Here is a 20,041-nt window from a genome sequence, read left to right as displayed (position 1 = left end):
TCAACCTGTCTTCTTATAACTCTGGGGGAATGTTTACAGTTCTGCCTATCACAGTCCTCGCGTTATACAAAGATGAAATGTAATTTTGGAAAATTAATTTAATGGTTGTATACGGCTAGTAGTAATAAGAACCTAATGAGTCACACATAAGATTTGGAACCAAAAAGAGGAATGGATGTTAATTAATTGATGGAAGCTTAACTAAGTCCACTAAGGCCCAAATAAAGGAGGGGGTGAAATCCATGTGTATTAGACACATGTGGAATTAATTTAATTTTGACAATTTTAATTAGATTATAATTGTGGATTAAATTAATTATAGGATAATTTAATTAGAAGGTTTATTGTGATTAAATTACTTCTAATTATTATAATATTAAATAAATTAATATTATCTTATAATTAATATTTGGATATAATTATAGATAATAATAAATAAGATTTTTATTCCGGATACAACTCTTAATTAGTAACCTAATTCTATCTAACCAGGGATTAGATACAAGAGATTATAAATACCCCTCCTACTGCATATTTCGGCCAAGCCACTCCCATCCCGAAGAGAGAGAATTTCGACCACTACAGTAGAGGACGGAATTTCCACCGCTTGCTTCCATTCGATTAATTTCATCTCTTTCTCTTTCTCCTTGATCTTGTGTTGATTTGTTAGAGGCAATCTATTTTGATTGTTATTCATTGGTTGAGATTCTAAATTGTTTGATCTTGTGTTTTGGTTTGTGCTCGTGAACTCGGAACTAGAGTTGAGGGCACTTCACTAGCAACAGTAGATAGTTCTTCTAAAAGGTATTTCCTTCTATCCTTCCTTGTATGAAATAACGATTAACGGATCTTGGTTAAAGAAATAGGTTAAAATTTTATATTTCCGCTGCCAAACGTTTGCCTATTTCCCTTCAGACCTAGTCAGAGCCTATAGGATTGACGACCCTATAGAAGATTAAGCCCAAATTTCCAAGCCTTAAAGCTAGTTTCGGCTTACAAAGGAATCACGCACTAGGAACCATATGATAGAAGGATAAGTAGGGTCAATCGTCTTATGCACAAGTGACTTAGATTAGATTAACAATTGGTTGTTCAAATAGGTTGAATATGCCACTATCGTATCATTCCACTTTCCTCAGGGTAATTGCATTATTAAAAGATAACTTAGGAGTAGAATAACTTAATTAGGAGTAGATTAATATAAACAAAACTCAATCTCAAACCCCCCAAAGCCTAAACAACACTAGAAACCGAGTAGCTCAATACTTGCAGGAGTAAATCCTGTGGATTCGATACCTGGACTTGTCTAGATTATTACTTGATAACGACGGGGTACATTTATCCCTTAGTGAGTCCATCAGATTGTTAGTCCGTAGGCGCATCATCTGGCGTCGTAGTTAAATCTAAAAGACGGGTCCCAATGTCCCGTAGCTAACGTTTATTTGTTTTGTAGGTTTAATAGATTTATTTTCATATGAATATATTTGATGTATTAGGGTAGAATAGTGTCATTTGTGAAAAGATGTAATAATTTTATATTTCAGTATTTATTTATCGCTTTTGAACGCTAAAACGATATTTAACTGAATCTGGAATAGAAATATTTGGTATTTTAATAAAGATAAGTCTACACGTTTATTAATTAGACCCTTGAATCGTTTAAGTCACGAATCTAACTCTGAAGAGATGACATGTTGTAGGCCCGTGTGCCATCTAAACTTTTGACATGTTCCCAAGCATTAAAATTCGGGTGGCGAATCTGATATTAATAATCTAAACTTAAAACATGATAAAAAAAAGGATTAGAAAATAGTCAAAAGAATGCATGCACGTGAAGGGATGCGCTAAGTGTCGTCCTTAAAAAGGTAAGTGACCGTGTCATATAAAAACAGAATCCCATTTACCGAAATCCCCTCCCGAGAGTGGGGTATTTGGATTCCGTGGTCGTTCACATCGTGCCTACCATGTCAGTAACCGATCGGGTACAGAGTCCCCGATCGGGGACCACCATCACCGATTGGCAACCATGGACGGTTTTCAGGCCCTTTTTTATTCAAATTGAGACAATTTTTATCCCCCAAACTATACTTAAAGGGGATAAACTGCCAAAATACAGGGGGAGGACCAAAAAAAGGGGATTAAAAAGGTTAAGAAAAGAAAGATTTGATTGAAAAGAGGTGAAAATGAGTGAAACTTAGTGAAAACCCACTTAAAACTAAGTGAAAGTGAGTGAAAGTATAAGGTTTCCACCAATTCAATCATATTTGAGAGCATAAACACCCTACCAAACACTATTTTATTAGTTATATAGGCAAAATCAAGTCTCCCACATCCCATTTCACTATAATTGGGTTTTTGAAGTCACTAAACTTCTAAGAATCACCACATTGGGTTCAAACCTTTCAATATTATTGCAATTTGGTTCTAAACTTATTTGGAACTCCATTTTCGGATCTTTTGAGGTCACTATCTTTGGGTTCGGGTTGCTGATCCACGTTACTGTCTTATGTTCATCGGCCTACCACACACAACAAACTAGAAAACCGCTCAAAAGGTAACTTCTGAAGGGTTTTAAAAGCATTTCTTCTTTAAAGTGCAATCTGTTTATTTTATTTTACATGTTTTGCTTCTTTCGAGTTTTCTGATTAAGAACGAAATCTACATCACTGATCGGACACCTCGTGTCAGATCAGTAACAGACAATAGACATACAAAATTCTGTCTTGAATCAGGTAGTCTTAGGATTTACTTATTTTGATAAAGCCCTTGAGAAAGCCCTTCTTTCTAAAGTATTAATGAGCGGAATCAATCCGCTCATTATTAACTTACAATGAGTGGACATTTACTCTCACTAGACACTATGTACAATGATTAAAGCTACCCTCATTAGAAGTATTTTTAATGATTCAAAATACACTCATTAGAAGTATTTATAATAATTGAAAATACGCTCATTAGAAATATTTATAATGATTAAAATCTATATTAATAAAAATATTTATATTGATTTGGATTGAAGAGAGCTACTCTAAATCGAATCAAATCACAAATCCAATAATAAATTGAAACAGAACTCGAACAGTCTAGTAGGATCCAATAAATTAGTAACATGAGAAAAAACCACCCTACAAGTAATAAACATTAAATCCCATTTTCATTTTCAGTTTAAGGAAAAAATAACAAATTTAAGGAATCTGACCTAAGTAATTTATAATTCAGTGACAACTCTATAAATCTCTCTGAGTTGAACAACTCTATAATCTCTCTGAGTTGAGCAAGTGGAACTGGACCAAGGCTACATATCAACATCACCATGAAGATCGGTGCCAACCTAAAGGTAAATCACTCTACAGCCAAGAGATGAATTCGAAATTGATGACATTCAATTTGCAAGTTGAAGCATTGTAACAATAGAAAATTATTACAGCCTAACAAAATATCTGCCTGCATCAAGATACATATATGGCACTGCTCAAGTGCATAAAAAACTGACTAGACACAGATTCCTCATTTTTCTGGGTAGGATTTGCCTTATGTGTCTTATTCCTTCTCTTCCTTTGCTTTTTCACACAATTTGAAGTCTTTTCCTCTTCATGTTTCCTTTCTCATTAACAGTTATAAGAAATAACCTTAGTCTATCATAACAACATGTAATCAAAATAATAAAATCAGTTAAGATATCAACAAGAAAATAATTGATGCTTTCGACACAAGAACTGAACTTCTTTTGGCTTTCATGTTGTTCACGAATAGCAAAAGACCTGGAAGATGTAAATGAAACTGCTCTAGAACTAATTTATACAAGGTTTTCTCTAAAAGATATGTACTTCATGTGCCGTTTAGACCAACTACAATGCATAGCAGCAACTTCACCCTGTCTCACCAAAAGCAAATTAACAAAAAATTAACAATAGTGCCAGTACAGATCCCTCTGCTATTGTAGTAGGACCACTAGATAAGAATTTTCAGCCAATGAAATTCCTTTAACCTGATAACATTAAAATAAGAAGTCTACCATGGGTCAATATTATGCCATGTTGAACCATAGGAATTAAATTGCTCTTTGCTAAAAACCTCAAGGGCGAATTTAGACCTTGTCCTATATAAACATGAAGGTAGGTAGATTAGTGTCTAATGATTTGATCATTGCAAGATCTAGTGCAATGAACACATACTAAGAATTTTGCTGAGGAATGAGACGTTATAGTCTAAGAATTGACCAAACGGAAAGGGGATGCATGAACATCAGACAGGGGAATGAAAGAATGATCTTGTCACTTACTTTTGGTGCACCAATTCCATTTTGCGTGACTTCTAATACATGACCATGTTCATTGATTCTCTTTTTAGTTATATTATGTTTCTGCATGTGAGAAAGGAAAGCGGAAGAACGATAAGAATAACTTTCAATTTACAAGTGGTAGAAGCAATAAGAAATCAATTGAGTGGACATGCATAGAATGTGCAAGCATATAATCACCAATAAGAAGTCAGTTATGCACATACTATATCGAAATGCTGCTCCCCTATGATATCCATGGCATCAAGACTGAGTAACGAGCATGGAATGGGAGGAAATCAAACTGCAAATTGAAACAAAAATGAAGGCAAATGACATAAGGATGAAGAAGAGGAAAGAATGATAAACAAACCTTATATCTAGAGAGCTCCCAAAAAAGTGTGCTAAAATAACTTAATAAGATTCCAACATACAACTGAGCAACACCCAAAAAGGGGAGTTCTTAAACACTTCCAGGCCAACTGGTCGTGAGTCGACAACCAGTAAAAACCCCAATAACTTCTTTAGGAGATAGGAAATCAATAAGCTTTGAAAAACTCCTCTACGACGAAAATAGGTTCTCCAACGGCAAGAGAAGCCTCCTACCACGCTGTGCTTTGGTGTGAATCGAAGAGATAACAATATCGAAGAAACAAGAACCTGTGAAAATCTCCCTCACTTGCGCCATCGTTCCTCTTCAGAGCAGCAACAACAATAGATGAAGAGTCGGAAGGCTTAAGAAACGATAATTAAGGAGAAAACCCTAGAAGAAATCGCAATTGGTGAGCAAGAAGAGAAGAGGGAAGGTAGGGTTTTAGCGATTTAGGGATTTACGAGATTTCTATTTGGGAAAGCTAAAACAAATTGGAAGGAAGAGTTGGAGGTAAATATTTTTAGAAATAATGATCGGAATATGAATAAAATTTAGGAAATTTTTGTTTTGATCCAGAATACTATAATTTTAATAAGCAAACTAAATATCCACTCATTATAGATATTAAAAATAAGCTTTTAATGATAGGATTTTAAACACTCATTAAATTTTGCTCATTATTTCTTGTTTTTCTTATAGTGCATGTTTTTAGTATAGTATTGCGATGGAATAAAACCGAATATGGGGGTAGAAAGAGTATTTTAGTCTTTTTAAAGATATTAAACTGGTAAGAATGATAAACTAAGGTGTGGACTAAATTACACGCTTATGTGATTAGACAATAGGATCTGATTAAATCCTAATTGATCGAGCCGACGTCGTAGTTAAATTCGAAAGACGGGTCCCAATGTTTCGCTGCTAACGTTTATTATTTTGCAGGTTTAATAGATTTATTTTATACTACTAGAACTGATGTAATATGGATCTTACGCCATGTGTATCATGATGTAATATACTTTATCATTGTAATGTTTATTTATCGCTTTCAAACGTAAATCGATATTTAAATGAAATTTGATTAGAATATAAATGGCATTTTAATAAAAGACAGGTCTACGTGTTCATTAATGAGACCCTTTAATAATTAAAGTCACGAATCTAACTCTGAAGAGGTGGTATGTTGTCAGCCCGTGTGCCATGTAATATTTCATATGTTCCCGCACATTAAAACTCGGGTGGCAACTCTGAAATAATTTAACTAATCCAAAAACATGATAAAAACGTTAGTGGATATATAAGAATGCATACACCGGAAGGAACATGCTAAGAATCGTCCTTAAAAACGTTAAGTGACGGTGTCATGTAAAAACAAAATCCTATTTGTCGAAACCATCCTTGCAAAGTAGGCTAATCGGGTTCCGCGGCCGTTCGCACCATCTTTAACCATAAGATTCAAAATGTGTGTGCAACATCTCATATGCAAGAGTTTTCCATCAAACAAAATATCATCATATAACTTTTCTACTAGAATAAAACACATACCATCGTTTGTAGAGCAATAATCAATCGTAATAGTTGATATCTTAGTCTCAATTCCACTTGGTGAATGCATCTAGCAAATACCTTGCTAGCTCATCTTTAGTGTGAGGTAAGTGAAAGAAAAAAGGAACAACATGATAGAACATATCAGTGATTAAGAGGAAATCGAATTTGGATGGTGGCTACGGAGAGGATGATCCATGATAGTGGCTGTGGAAATCAAATTTGGTGGTTGTGGAGAGGATAATGGATTACGCGGAAATAGAATTTGAGAGTGAACTAATGATGGGTGCAAAAATTTGGAGGAATAAGATAGTAATGATTTAGGATTTTCTTTTATATAATGAAGTAAAATTAATAATAGTTATATATTTTTTAACATTAATTAATAAAAATAAATTTGCTAAATGGTATCGTGAATAGATGAACAATAATTGGTTGTGGGTTCGATCCTCCGTTCCTTTTAGGAGGCTGCTCATAGGATCCAACTCAATCCAACCAAATTAACTTTAGTAATTATGATTTGCTTCTGCTTTTGGAAGTTAGAATATTCGTTTTGCCAATGAGGGTCGATTTTTCACTTCCTTAAAATTGGGATAAGATACCAAAATAGGTTCAAGGTTTTTGGGAAAGTACTAATTTAGGCTCTACGTTTAAAATAGCACCAATATTGGCTTAATGTTTACAACATAACTTCAATTTAGGCTTACCGTTTAAAACATAACATCAATTTAGGAATTACTAACAGAACATGACACGTAATCCGTTAAGTCTGCCAACTCAGCGTCACGTCACATAAGGTACCAAAATAGGCCTAAGGTTTGTAGAAAGTATCAATTTAGACATCGCGTACAAAATAACACAAATATAGGCTTAACATTTATAAAATAATACGAATTTAAGCTTAACGTTTACAAAAATATATTCAATTTAAGCTGTGTCAAAAAGATAATTTTATTTTTCTAGTATGATACAAATTAAATTAAGGAACTAATATTAGACACTTTGGATTTTGTGTGTCAATATGTTCATATATCAATATCATTTTAACTAGTGTTAATTTTGTGGATATTCAAGTATTTTTAGTTTGCATATATTATATGAGCTCATGGAATTTAGGAGTGATGAAATCATTGATGAAAAACAAATATAAGGTCTTAATAGGGTTAGGCTTATTTTGGTACCTTATTTGATGTGATGTGAGGCTGAGTTGACAGACTTAACGGATTACGTGTTACGAATGATTAGTAATTCCTAAATTGATGTTATGTTGTAAACATTAAATCTAAATTGATATTATGGTGTAAACGTTAAGCCTATATTGATGCTATTTTGAATATTCCAAAAAACCTTACACCCTATTTTGTTACCTTAGTCCTTAAAATTCAACTCGTGGTTTACACGTGTGAGTAACTAAACTTTTATAATAATAATAATAATAATAAAACAGCTTTACTTTTGGATAAGCTCGGCTTATGTGTCCTTCCATTTTCAATTTGTGAGGCAAAAGCGTCACGCAAGCAAGCAGATGTCCATGTTTTTGTTTTAATGGAAGTTGATTTGCTAAAGAATTCCAAGGAAAGAGATGCTCTGCCTCACCCGTAAGCACAATCTATTTTCTTTTAAATTTAATGGGTGGGGTGGCTTTGCAACTTTCTGGTTGTTAACTTCAAAAATTGTTACTTTTACAGGATCAATTCTCATAAGACATGTTTCCCAGAAGAAGGGAGGATTTCAGGGTGTCAATTCCTTTCTTGCTGATTCGAGCTCAGTGAGTTAATTGTCGCTTTCACTATTAATTAGCAGAACTATTAACTTACTCGTTCTTCTTTGATTTCAGGGAAATCTCAAGTCTTTCCGTTTAGGATTCAGGTAAGTTTGATGTTTGAATTGAACTATTGAATTATGTTTATGATTTTCTGTTCATTTGCAGGGAGACTCCAGTTGCTAGTGTTGAACAAGAGAATAACAGGTTAGATTTTTTCAAGGAGATGAAGCTGAGGTTTCTGAATTTCAAGAAGCACAAATATCTGTGAGTAGAAAATTTTGAGGATTTCTCCTTGGTTTTTGAGGAATTGTTTATATATTTGTGATGAATACAGAGAAGAAGTGGAGCATTTTCAGAATCTGGCTGAGCTGCAGTCACCAAAGGTTAGCATTTCCAACATTTCCATTTCCATTTCCATTGGTTAGCATTTTTCAACTGACAAGTTGAACAGTTTATGGTGATTGCTTGTGTAGACTCGAGGGTTTGCCCTTGTAACATTCTTGGATTTGAACCTGGAGAAGCTTTTATGGTCCGAAATGTCGCAAATCTTGTTCCATCATTTGAGGTATGTATTTATCTTGAATTGTATTTTCCTATGCCTATGCCTTATTTTACTTTTTTTCCTTTTGACAGAAGGGACCAACAGAAACAAATGCAGCCCTTGAGTTTGCTGTAAATACTCTTCAAGTAGGTGTACGTGAGTTTTTTCTTTTACCCGATATATTATATTAAACTAGTGGTTAATGGTTGCAGGTTGAAAATATATTTGTGATTGGCCATAGTAACTGTGCAGGGATTCAAGCTCTTATGAGTATGAAAAACAACTCCTCCAGGTTTAATTCCACTCCACTTGTTAATCCCAAAAAACATAAAACTTGGACATTTATTATGTTTCTCTGTGTTGTAGCTTTGTTGAGAAATGGGTTGGTACAGCTGAAGTTGCGAGGTTAAGAACAGAAGCTCAAGCAAGTCACCTTAGCTTTGATCAACAATGCAAACATTGTGAAAAGGTGTGCTCTGCTCTGCTAATCCTTTTTCTGTGCAAACATGACATTACATAGAATTAAAAATTAAAAATTAATTCAACAGGAAGCTATCAACCTTTCTTTGCACAACTTACTGAGTTATCCATGGATCAAAGAAAGAGTGAGGAAACAGCTGCTTTGTATTCATGGAGGATATTATGATTTTGTCAATTGCACATTTCAGAAGTGGACTCTTGATACTACGGAAACCACCACTTTCTCATCAAAAGCCTTTCAATTCTGGTGCTGATCACTTCCTCAATGCTATTTCTATTTCATATCCTAAATAACCACTTTACATGTTAATTTCTATCAATTCTACATATTTACTAATTATTGTCTATTAGGAAAAATAAATTAATTGTTTGACAGCTCTTACTATTTACTACCAACTACTATTGTTGATACATGTAACATAATGGCGCAGCCGTTGTTTGCCCAGTTCCCCAACCTCACGTCACTGCCTGGCTTCCTGGTGGCTCTTTACCCCCCTTTGAATTGCAATTCTCCTAAATCCTTTCGTGATGTGGTCGTTGAGGAAGAAGAGATGATTGAGGAGAAAACCCTAATTGACCTTGAAGCAAGAGTTATTACGGTCTACTATGTTGATCATAATAAAATGCAACATCGTTTTGCCTTAACTTCGTAATTCAAAAAACAATTAGCCCATCCATGGAAAGACACTCTCATCCTGAAACTTCTTGGGCGAAACATCATATATATTGACATCCATGTTGATCGGGTGAATGTTCACGTCCTTTTAAAGAATCGCCAATTTTTCTATTGCCAAATTGGTTGCTTCGAGGGTATGACTTGGGGGTGTAAGTTTTTTGCAACCTTTGCTTATGTCAAACCTCGATTGCATTATAAAAAAAAACTTACATAGAAGATATTGCTAGTCTCGTTCTGTCGGTCTTCGATCCTTTGGCGGTGTTAGGTGATTTTAATTGCATCAAGTTAGCTAAGGAAAACTAGGAGGGTCTAAGAAGAATTTTTTTTATAGATGTGCGCTTTTTGCTAACTAGATTAATTCAATGAATTTTGTTGATCTTGGGTTTAGAGGACCCCTACACTTAGTTTAAAGGCTACTTTTTACGTACTCATATTGCATGTCGCCTTAACAGGGCTCTTTGCATTATGGACTAGTGTTTGCTTCTTTTAGAAGCTATATTATGTCACATCCCAAGAAACATTCTGATCACCACCCTATTGCTCTCGGGTTTAGTACTTTGTCTAAGGCCTCACTCAATTGCCCGTTTCGGTTTCAGGTAGCCTGGATGCGACATCCCAATTTCAAGTATTTTTTTGATGAAGTGTGGCCCACAACTTCGGTATGTCTATTTAGTTCTTAAAAGAGGTTGCCTTTATATAGTTATGAAACCATATCTCATTAAAACAAATGATATAAAGAATCCCTTCGGGTGGATCAACCAAAGTCCACACTTGGTTAGTATACATGGAATCCATTTCAGAATCCATGGCCTCAAGCCATGCTTTAGAATATGGACTAGTAAGAGCCTCTTCGCAGTTTTCGGGTTCGTCGTCTAACACGGGAACCTCATTATCATCTCCCACTAGAAAACCATATCTAACTGGGAGTTCACGAACTCTTTGTGATCTACGAATAGGTGGCACTGGAGTCTCATCTAATGGGACTTCTTCGGGTACCTCAACCGCCTCTATTGTTTCAGTCGGTGTTTCTTCTTCTTGAACTTCGTCAAGTTCAATCATGCTTCCCTTTTGTGTTTCTTCGAGAAACTCTTTCTCTAAGAAGGTTGCGTGCTTGGATACTATTACTTTCTGATCATCTGGATGATAGAAGTAATATCCCATAGTTTCCTTAGGGTATCCAATGAAGAAACATTTATCAGATTTCGAATCTAGTTTGTCGGACGCAATGCGTTTGACAAATGCTGAACAACCCCATACTCTCATAAATGAAAACACGGGTTTCCTACCAACGAACAATTCATATGGTGTGGAACTAGCGGATTTAGTTGGTACTCGATTTAGGGTGAAGAGGGCAGTTTCTAAGGCATAGCCCCAGAACGTCTTTGGAAGTAAGGTCATGCTCATCATGGATCGTACCATATCTAGTAGGGTACGGTTTCTCCTCTCGGATACACCATTGTGTTGTGGTGTATAGGGAGGTGTCCATTGTGAGCATATCCCACATTCAGTTAGATAATTCAGAAAATCATCTGAAAGATATTCGCCACCTCGATCAGATCGAAGTGTCTTTATTTTCTTTCCTAATTGATTTTCTACTTCATTCTTGAAGCATTTGAATTTCTCAAAAGCTTCTGATTTGTGCTTCATCAAGTAGATGTAACCATATCGGGTATGGTCATCTATGAAGCTTATGAAGAATCTGAATCCTCCTCTTGCTTGGACTGACATAGGACCGCATACATCTGAATGAATGAGTCCTAGAGTGTCTGATACACGCTCACCTTTATTGCTAAAGGGTGTTTTTGTCATTTTACCTTTTAAACATGATTCGCATGTTTCCAATGATTCGGGATCGATTGGATCTATAAGCCCATCTGAATGTAGCTTTAGATGCGTCTCTTGTTTATATGGCCTAAACGACAATGCCACAAGTAAGTTGAATTATCTAGCTTATGTCTTTTGGTATCAATTGCGAAAACAGAAATCTTGTCATTTAACACATAAATCCCATTTTGTGATATTCCTGAATAAAAGATCGAATCTTTATAAAAATCGCAATGTTTGTCTTTTATTGAAATATGAAAACCGTCGTCAACAAGATGGCTAATAGAAATAATATTTCTAGATATTCCTGGAATATCCTCAGGCTGCATCTGGTATCAAGTACCAAAAGATTCAGACTGTGAAATTTCAATATAAAACATACCAGATGTTGAAGTCCCAGCTTCTTCCCCTTTTGAGGAAGGCTAGGTACACCAACAGTTTCTTTTCCAATACCCGTCTTTACCACAGAAGTGGCACTCTCCTTTGGGCTTCTTCACTTCCTTTCCCTTAGTTTTGTTGGGCACGACTTTCTTACCTTTTGGGATATTTAGGATTGGGAGAATTCTCTTTCCTCTTCTTTGATCCCTCTATGACAAGAGCCGGTATGGCTTTGTCTTTCTTCATATTGGGCTCAACTGACTTGAGCATATTTGTAAGCTCTTTAAGAGAGGTTTGCAAGTCATTCACCTGATAGTTCATGATGAACTGTGAATAACTCTTTGGGAGGGATTGAAGAATTAAGTCTATGCTTAATTCGTTATCCATCACAAATCCAATACTAGAAAGTTTGGTAATGTAGCCAATCATCTTGACACAATGTGTCATGACAGATGTGCCCTCTTGCATCCTGCAACGATATAGCAACTTGGATATCTCGTAGCGTTCGCACCTGGTCTGTTTCCCAAACAATTCTTTTAGGTGCATGATGATGGAATAGGCATCCATTTCCTCATGTTGCCTTTGTAATTCCGGTGTCATTGATGCAAGTATGATGCATCCGGCATGATCATCATCAGCCTTGTGCTTCTGGTAAGCATCAATTTCCTCAATGGGAGCATCATCAGCAGGGACATGGGGTATCGATGTATCAAGTACATACCCTATTTTATCGAACTTCAAAACGATTTTGAGGTTACGAAACCAGTCGGTGAAGTTTGAACCATTCAATTTGTTATCGGTAAGAAAGTTTTGCATATTGGTGTTAGTCATGATTTTAGGAGTGTTTTAATTTAAAACTTGAGATGTGAGAAAGAGTAAACGTATGTTATTCATTTGCTTAAAGTATATCAATATAAAATTATAGGCCTTTTAGTTTATTTTAGATTGCTCCCACTATTTTGCCAAATTAATAGCCTTCCATATTAATTCGAAGAATTTCACAAATCCTTTAGTGAGCTAGGATCCTAACTCTTGAGATTTCGCCTTGAGTTTACTCATCAAGCTAGTCTCATTCATTAGGTAGATTCATGTAATCAATCACATCTTTAATGTGATTCCTAGGTTATTGGGTTACTAACCACATTAGTAACTAATATGCTATTCATATTAATCCCAACCGTATTGCCTATTAGTTTATGACAACATGAGTTTACTCATCCAATTATCATAATCTAATTTAAGTATTACCCCATATTCATGAAAAATGATTTTCGATAATTCAGGTGTTACCGTAAGACCCCGAGCTTGAGTTTACTCAACAACCCAAAGGCCCTCAGTACTGTCGGCTGAATTATAATATTAGGAAGGGACAACCGATTTTAATAACTTGCTTATTTACTTAACTTTTTAATGAGGGGTTTTATTTTAGGTCTCATAATCTAACTTAGTCTTGATTTGCTTTAGCATACATCAGACACATACATTCACATACATTGGCGTTATGGACATATCATCTAAATTATTCCGTCGAGCCAGAGACGGAATAAAAGGGCAAACCTAAGGAAATACTAACTATTACATATTTCTCTTTAGGTTCTCCGTCTTCTCCATGGCGCCTTGAAATTACATATTAATTTCTATACTACTAAAGAAAACTTCAATTGAATTGAAGGGAATCAAATGAGAGGAGAAATTACAATAGATAGTAGAAAGGCAGGACTCGCAGGTCCTATTTCAAAAATACCAAAAGACTAAAACAGGGTCCAAATATGTCCATAACTCCAAACATGCATAGACTCAATTAAATAAATTTAATTGGTTGATTACATAACTATCTTATGTAATATTTATGTTAATCACATTAACTTATCAAATTAACTTTCATCCAATTTTACTTCTAATAGTTTCGTATCTTTTATATTAATTTTTAGATAAATATAACTATACAAAACTTTAATTATGCACGTCCCAATTATTTTGATTTTAATTCATTTAACATTTTGATTTACAAATTGGTAAAACAAACTTTTAAACAAATTTTCATTCGATAATCAAAACAGAAAACTATCAATTTCTGAAACATATATATTTAAAATATATAAAAACCGATTTTAAACAATTTAAAATTCAAGTGGGTGTCGGGCTGGGCCCGAGAGTGGGCTGCTGCCGATTGGCAGCAGCCCTAGGGCAGCTGAACCGCCACTACCTTGCGGCAACGGCGGCCAGGCGCCGCACGCGGCTGCTGCCGCGAGGCAGCAGCCGCGAGGCGCGACTCGGGCTGCTGTCGTATTTTTTTTTTTATAACAATTTTAAATATATATATATATCAGTTCTAAAACGGTTTTAAAACGATTTTCAGAAAATAGGAAAACCTACTATAGATTTCCTGTTTTATCTTTAGGATTAATAAAACTGATTTTATCAATCTAACTATAAAACTAATAGATTTTGTTATAATGATTATCAACCAAAATAATTAGGAACATACGCATAATCAATTTTAATTAACAATTAATTAAAACTTATTTATCTTTAGAATTAATTAATCAAAACAATTTGTTAATTAATCCTAACTATAAATATTTATTCAATCCTTTTGAAAACTTCTAAATTTTCATATATGAAATAACGGATTTAACGATGGCTCTGATACCACTGTTGGAAAAATAGGCTAAGGTATAGCAGCGGAAATATAAAATTTTTAACCTATTTCCATTAACCATAGGATCCGTTAATCGTTATTTCATATAAAGAGGGATAAGAAGAATTACCTTTTGAAGATCAATCTACCGTTATTAATGAAGTGCCCACAACTCTTCTCCGAGTTCCCAAACACGAAATAAAACACGGGAAGATTAATTTAGAATCAATCGTTGAATAGCAACCAAAGTAGATTGCCTCTAACTAATCAACACAAGATCAAGGATAAAAGAAATAGATGAAATCAATTGATCGGAAGGAAGCCGTAGAAAATCTCGTCTTCGAACTAGGGGTGTCGAAATTTTCTCTCTCCCGGTAGCACTGAGTATTTCGAAAATCTCTCTAGGGGATTAGCTCTTGGATTTCGAAAATCCCATAGGGTGGGGTATTTATAATCTCTTGTATCTAATCCCTAGTTAGATAGAATTAGGTTACTGAATAGGAATTTAATTCGGAATAGAATTCCTAATTATTATCTCATTATATATCTAATATATCAAGGATAATAATAATAATAACCTTATTGGATAATAATAGGAGTATTATAATCTAATTAAAACTCCTAACTTATTTATCTCTTAATTAATTTAATTCATAATCCTAATCTAATTAGAATTAATAAAATCAAATTAATCATTCATGTATTTTATCTACATGAATTTCGACCCCCCTTTGGTCCATGGGCCTTATTGGGCTCAATTGGGCTTCCATCAATTAATTAACATCTATCTCTCTTTTAGGTTCCAAGTCTTATGTGTGACCCATTAGGTTCTTATTGCATCTAGCTGTATGCAACTTTATTAAATAAATTTTCAAAGAATTATATTTAATCTTTGCATAACGGAATGATGTATAGAGTATGTGATTAGCAAGTCCGTAATCATTCCCCCAGAGCTATAAGAAGACAGGTTGATTCTGTCGTTAACCTTTCCGTATTAGTTACAGTATAATTCGATCCTTTATCAACTACATCCTTGAACTGAATCTTATGACTATGGGTGATGTCAAGTCACATATAGCGAGACGTTCGTTTTACTTGTACAGGCCGAGTCAACTCAAATAGATAGGTTAAGTGAAATCTGTATTTCAAGTCTTAAGCTATCACCTTGCAAGGATTTAGAGTCGAGTCTTCCATAAGCGATCCTTGGATGTATCTCCCATTTATCGGTAGTGATAAATGCTCAATCCAATATATAACGATCCCGCAATCACTTCCTGTGATACCCAACGTCTACTGTTCACACCCCAGAGTCATCTCTATTAAGGATCGTGTTACACCAGAGTCAAAGCATCACATTCCGTAATCCAGAATACCAATTAATATTCCTTTAAGTCTGAGGATTAGTTATACCTATTAATACCAATGAGATGAACAGGTGACAAGGATGAATCTACCCATCATGTTATCTCAAATCGGATCCCCAATCCTAATGAACAACTTTTCATCGGATCTATGTAACTGTCCAGATATCTGTATATATGAAGCTTGTGAGATCAGCTTTCTGTCGGACAGAAGACATTGTTACATACAAGTCTCAACAGTGATATATCAATCCCAAACATATCACTTGACTTGGGGTGGTTTTAAGTTTATCAGTTTATTATAAAGTTTTGTCTCACTTCATGCTTGTATGAACACTTTATAATCACTTTAAATAAACTTACGGATTTCCTTTTATTAGACTTTATTTAGTGCTTAAAAGGGATTGCCTTTATATAGTTATAGAACATATATCTCATTAAAACAAATGATATAAAGAACAATTCATTTACATTAAGTTTGTATCCTAGAACAATTGTCTATAGGACACTAAACACCAACAGTTTGTTAGCATAGACAGGTGCAAAGTCAAGTTTTAATTTGTGACGTCATATTTATATGGTGTGGCCTTGTTTACCACAAAAGTCACAATGTGTTACCCTTTTAGGGTGACTTTGTCTTTGGTCAGCACCATTGTGCTGAGCGTGCCAGCATACCTTAGTGGTATGTCCTTTCTTTCCGCATAAGTCACATTGGACAATCCACTTGTTATACCAACACATATCTGTTGTGTGTCCCTTTTTCCCACAACAGTCACACTGAGTGAACTGTCGCCGCTGACCAGTACCTGAATACTCAGCATGGGATTTGTTTGAACCTTTTATTTGGTTCTGAAAGTTTGTGACATCCTTTCTTAGTTTCTTTGAATCTGATTAGACCTCCGAGACAAACTTGTGCATAATTTCCATGTTGCTATGTAAAGTTGAATTGTCTTGGAGAAGATATCGAAGGTCACTAAGTTTGACCTCTTCGATCTCGTCACATCGCCTGCTGAGTGCCTTTATTTTCTTATTACACTTTTTAGTCAGTGTATACAAATCACTCAGGGCGTTAATCATTTCATTTCTAAGCAAGTGTAAGGATGTTACCTCATTTGAGTATTCCTCCTGTTCAGATTCTTTAGAGAGGTCAGCTTGCTCAGATCGAGTGTGGTCAGCAGCGTCATCGGCCATGAAGCATATGTTTGCTGACTCGGTGGCATCAGCTTCAGATGATGTTGAGTCATCACTGTCACTCCATGTGGCCACCATTGCCTTTTTGCTTCCCTTCTTGTCTTTCTTTAGATTAGGGCAGCTTGACTTAATGTGCCCAGTTTGATGGCACTCAAAACACGTGACAGGCTTGGAGCTGCCCTTTTTGTATTTGTCACTGGACTCAGCTTTGTACATATCACCTCTTCTGAATGGCCTCTTGCTGTTCTTTTCATTCTTTCTAAACAGCTTCTTCATCTTCCTTGTGAACATGGCCATTTCCTCATCATCTGATGAGTCAGCTTCAGTTGAGTCAGCTTTCATGACAAGTGATTTTTGTTTCTTGTCTTTTGACTTTTCTTTTGCTTCAAAATTTTTCATAGAGATCTCATGAGTTAGCAGAGATCCGATCAGCTCATCGTATTTATATGTGGTCAAGTCTTGAGCTTCCTCCACGGCAGTTTTCTTAGCTTGCCAGCTCTTGGGTAAGCTTATCAGAATTTTCTTCACTTGCTCTTCTTCAGTGAAGTTCTTGCCGAGCCTCTTTAGCTCATTTATGATGTTGGTGAATCTGCTGTTCATTCTTGAGATGTCCTCATTGTCGTTCATCTCGAACAGCTCGTATAATCTCATATGTTGGTTCACCTTTGATTCCTTGACCTTATTTGTACCTTCGTAGGTTACTTCAACTTTTTTCCAAATCTCCTTTGCTGACTCGCAACCTGAAATCTTATTGTATTCTGCAGCATCTAACGCACAGTGAAGCATATTGATAGCCGAAGCATTGTTTTGTAATTTTTTAAGGTCATCTTCTGACCACTCAGTTTCACTCTTAACAATTTTCTCATTGTCAACAGTTTTGTATGGCACATATGGGCCTTGAACTATTGCAAGCCATGCACTCATGTTTGTGGCTTGAATAGGGGAGGCCGACTAATTGATAATCCCTCAGGGAGTATCTGTGTTCTTTGGTTCCCTGGAAGGAAACGAGTGCTGTTCTCAGCCATTTATCAGGATCAGCTCAAGATAGTTATATCTTTGAGTAGTGAGCTATTAGGCTCTGATACCACTTGTTGGTCCCGTGTGATTAGTTCCAGGGGGGTTAGGAACTAATATAACTTTTTCGGTTTCAATTAAGCTGACTTAATATAGTTTCTTGAGTTTGTTAACTCAGCTTAGGTCAGCACGGCCGATTGTAGCGTAAGACAGCTTTAGTCAGAAGCTGACTAGAGCTATTTTACATGTGAGTTGGGAATTGACACTTTTGTGGTCAGCTTCCAACTCAGCACTCCTATTTACTCAGAGTCGGTTTAAACAATTTATATGCTGAGTAAATATGACAAGCAACACATACAGATATATATATATTGAGAGAGAGTTAGAGATTACTCAGTACGACTTATCCTGGTTCGGCCTCTCCGCCTACGTCCAGTCCCCAGAGTCTCTCCGAGCTTTTTAAATCCAATACTGAGCTCTTTAAAGGTAGAGCACAAACTGTTTACAAGGCAGTTGAATATGCAAGAGTACCGTCCTTTATTCGTCTACTCAACTCCTACTAAGTGCTATAACCGAACACCTAGATTTCTCTACCACTAAGCACTCAACACGAGTACTCAGCACAACACTCTCAATTTTACAATTGATACAAATTGTTCTTTTCGGATGAAGAACACTTTAGATGATTACAGAAAATCAATCTAGCTTTTACACAAGAATAGAAATTTGGTGTAATATCTCTTTTGGTTTTTGTGTGCTTTGTATGTATGCTCTTTTGTTCTTGTTATAATCGGCTAATGATCCAAGAATGATTATGTCCTTTTATAGTTGAGGTCTGAAGCAGAAATGGAATGAACCTTGGATTTGTCCGTTGATCCAAACGGCTCCTTTTTTAGACAAGTTCTGGTCAGCTTCAGTTTTTGCAGGCCAATCCTGTCGTCTGAATTCCGCAGGCGTCAGGTTTGTCTTCTTCTTGCAGGTTTCGTCTTCTTGTGCCAGTTTGTCTTTTAGCAAAAGAACAGTTGACCCATGCATCTCGAAATTGGCTTTTGCGTAATTCCAAGGTTTCTATTATTGGTGCAGACAGTTGTCGGAGCTTGTCTTTTAGCAAACGGATCATTTATGCTGTCCTGAAGATCACTCAGCTTGTCTTTGATAGCTGTTGTTTGTGATTGTTTGCTAATACATATACTGAGTTCTCTTTTACTCAGCTTCCATGGTCAGCTTCGTTCTGCAAGCCATAGTTCTCAAGAAGACTTCTCTACTTTTGATACTGAATTTTGTTCCACTCAGCTTCGTTGATTGGCTTGATCTTTATGCTTCTGTTCTGAAGACAACTTATCTTCTTTTACACTGAGTTCTGCTCTACTCAGCTTGTGTTGTATTCTCATGCTGACTTCGTCCTGTATTACTTTTATTTCCATTTGTATTTATATTTATACTCAACATTGAACAAACATATTAGTACAATTAAATCAAAGCACTTAAATTTAATTGTCCCTTAATCATGGATTAACTTAAATAATTTTGCCAAATCAAAATCATGTGGAAAGGTATTTCAACAATATGTATCCATGTTCTCATGTTGCTTTTGTAGCTCTAGTGCCATAACTGCAAGTATGATACATCCTGTACGTTCGTCATCTGATTGGTGCTTCCGGTAAACATCAATCCTCTTAACAGGAGCATCATCAACAAGGACATTGGGTATTGACGTATCTTAATACATACCCAATCTTTTCGAACTTCAAAATAATTTTGATGATGGGTATCAGTGTATCTTAATACATACCCAATCATTTCGAATCCTCAAAACAATTTTGAGTTTGCCAAAATAGTTGGTGAATTTTGAACTATTCAATTTGTTATCGGTTAAAATATTACGTAGATCCATTTTAGATATGATGATTCAGAGTATTTACTTGAGAGTGAGATAGAGTGATGGATGTTATTCATTTGCTTAATTCATTTACAAT

At 35.5% G+C, this 20,041-nt stretch overlaps 1 protein-coding gene and 1 long non-coding RNA gene across 7 annotated transcripts; one reads left to right on the top strand and one right to left on the bottom strand.

The window, feature by feature from the left end:
* Nucleotides 1-3,105: 3,105 nt before the first annotated feature.
* On the bottom strand, nt 3,106-5,271 carry LOC136235007 (uncharacterized). The gene is made up of 3 exons (XR_010691604.1): nt 4,653-5,271; nt 4,507-4,583; nt 3,106-4,363 (listed from the first exon to the last, which is right to left on the bottom strand). It is a non-coding gene; the product is annotated as an uncharacterized lncRNA (long non-coding RNA).
* Nucleotides 5,272-7,657: 2,386 nt separating this feature from the next.
* LOC136235371 (beta carbonic anhydrase 5, chloroplastic-like) lies at nt 7,658-19,679 on the top strand. 6 transcript variants are annotated; one of them, XR_010691783.1, is made up of 12 exons: nt 7,658-7,792; nt 7,883-7,962; nt 8,032-8,063; nt 8,125-8,223; nt 8,294-8,342; nt 8,411-8,524; nt 8,593-8,646; nt 8,713-8,792; nt 8,867-8,969; nt 9,049-9,227; nt 10,253-10,315; nt 19,663-19,679. XR_010691783.1 is itself a non-coding variant. In XM_066025014.1 (11 exons), the coding sequence occupies exons 1-11, from the start codon at nt 7,777-7,779 to the stop codon at nt 18,895-18,897; spliced, it is 810 nt and encodes a 269-aa protein (XP_065881086.1). In that variant the 5' UTR covers nt 7,658-7,776; the 3' UTR covers nt 18,898-19,555. The 6 variants fall into 6 exon arrangements, 4 of the variants coding, with proteins under 4 accessions (XP_065881086.1, XP_065881084.1, XP_065881083.1 ...); XR_010691782.1 differs by lacking the exon at nt 19,663-19,679 and adding an exon at nt 18,894-19,555; XM_066025014.1 differs by lacking the exons at nt 10,253-10,315; nt 19,663-19,679 and adding an exon at nt 18,894-19,555.
* Nucleotides 19,680-20,041: the final 362 nt, after the last annotated feature.

This window comes from Euphorbia lathyris, chromosome 7, assembly GCF_963576675.1.
Source record: "Euphorbia lathyris chromosome 7, ddEupLath1.1, whole genome shotgun sequence".
Lineage (NCBI taxonomy): Eukaryota > Viridiplantae > Streptophyta > Magnoliopsida > Malpighiales > Euphorbiaceae > Euphorbia > Euphorbia lathyris.
This window is presented reverse-complemented; position numbering and strand designations above follow the sequence as displayed.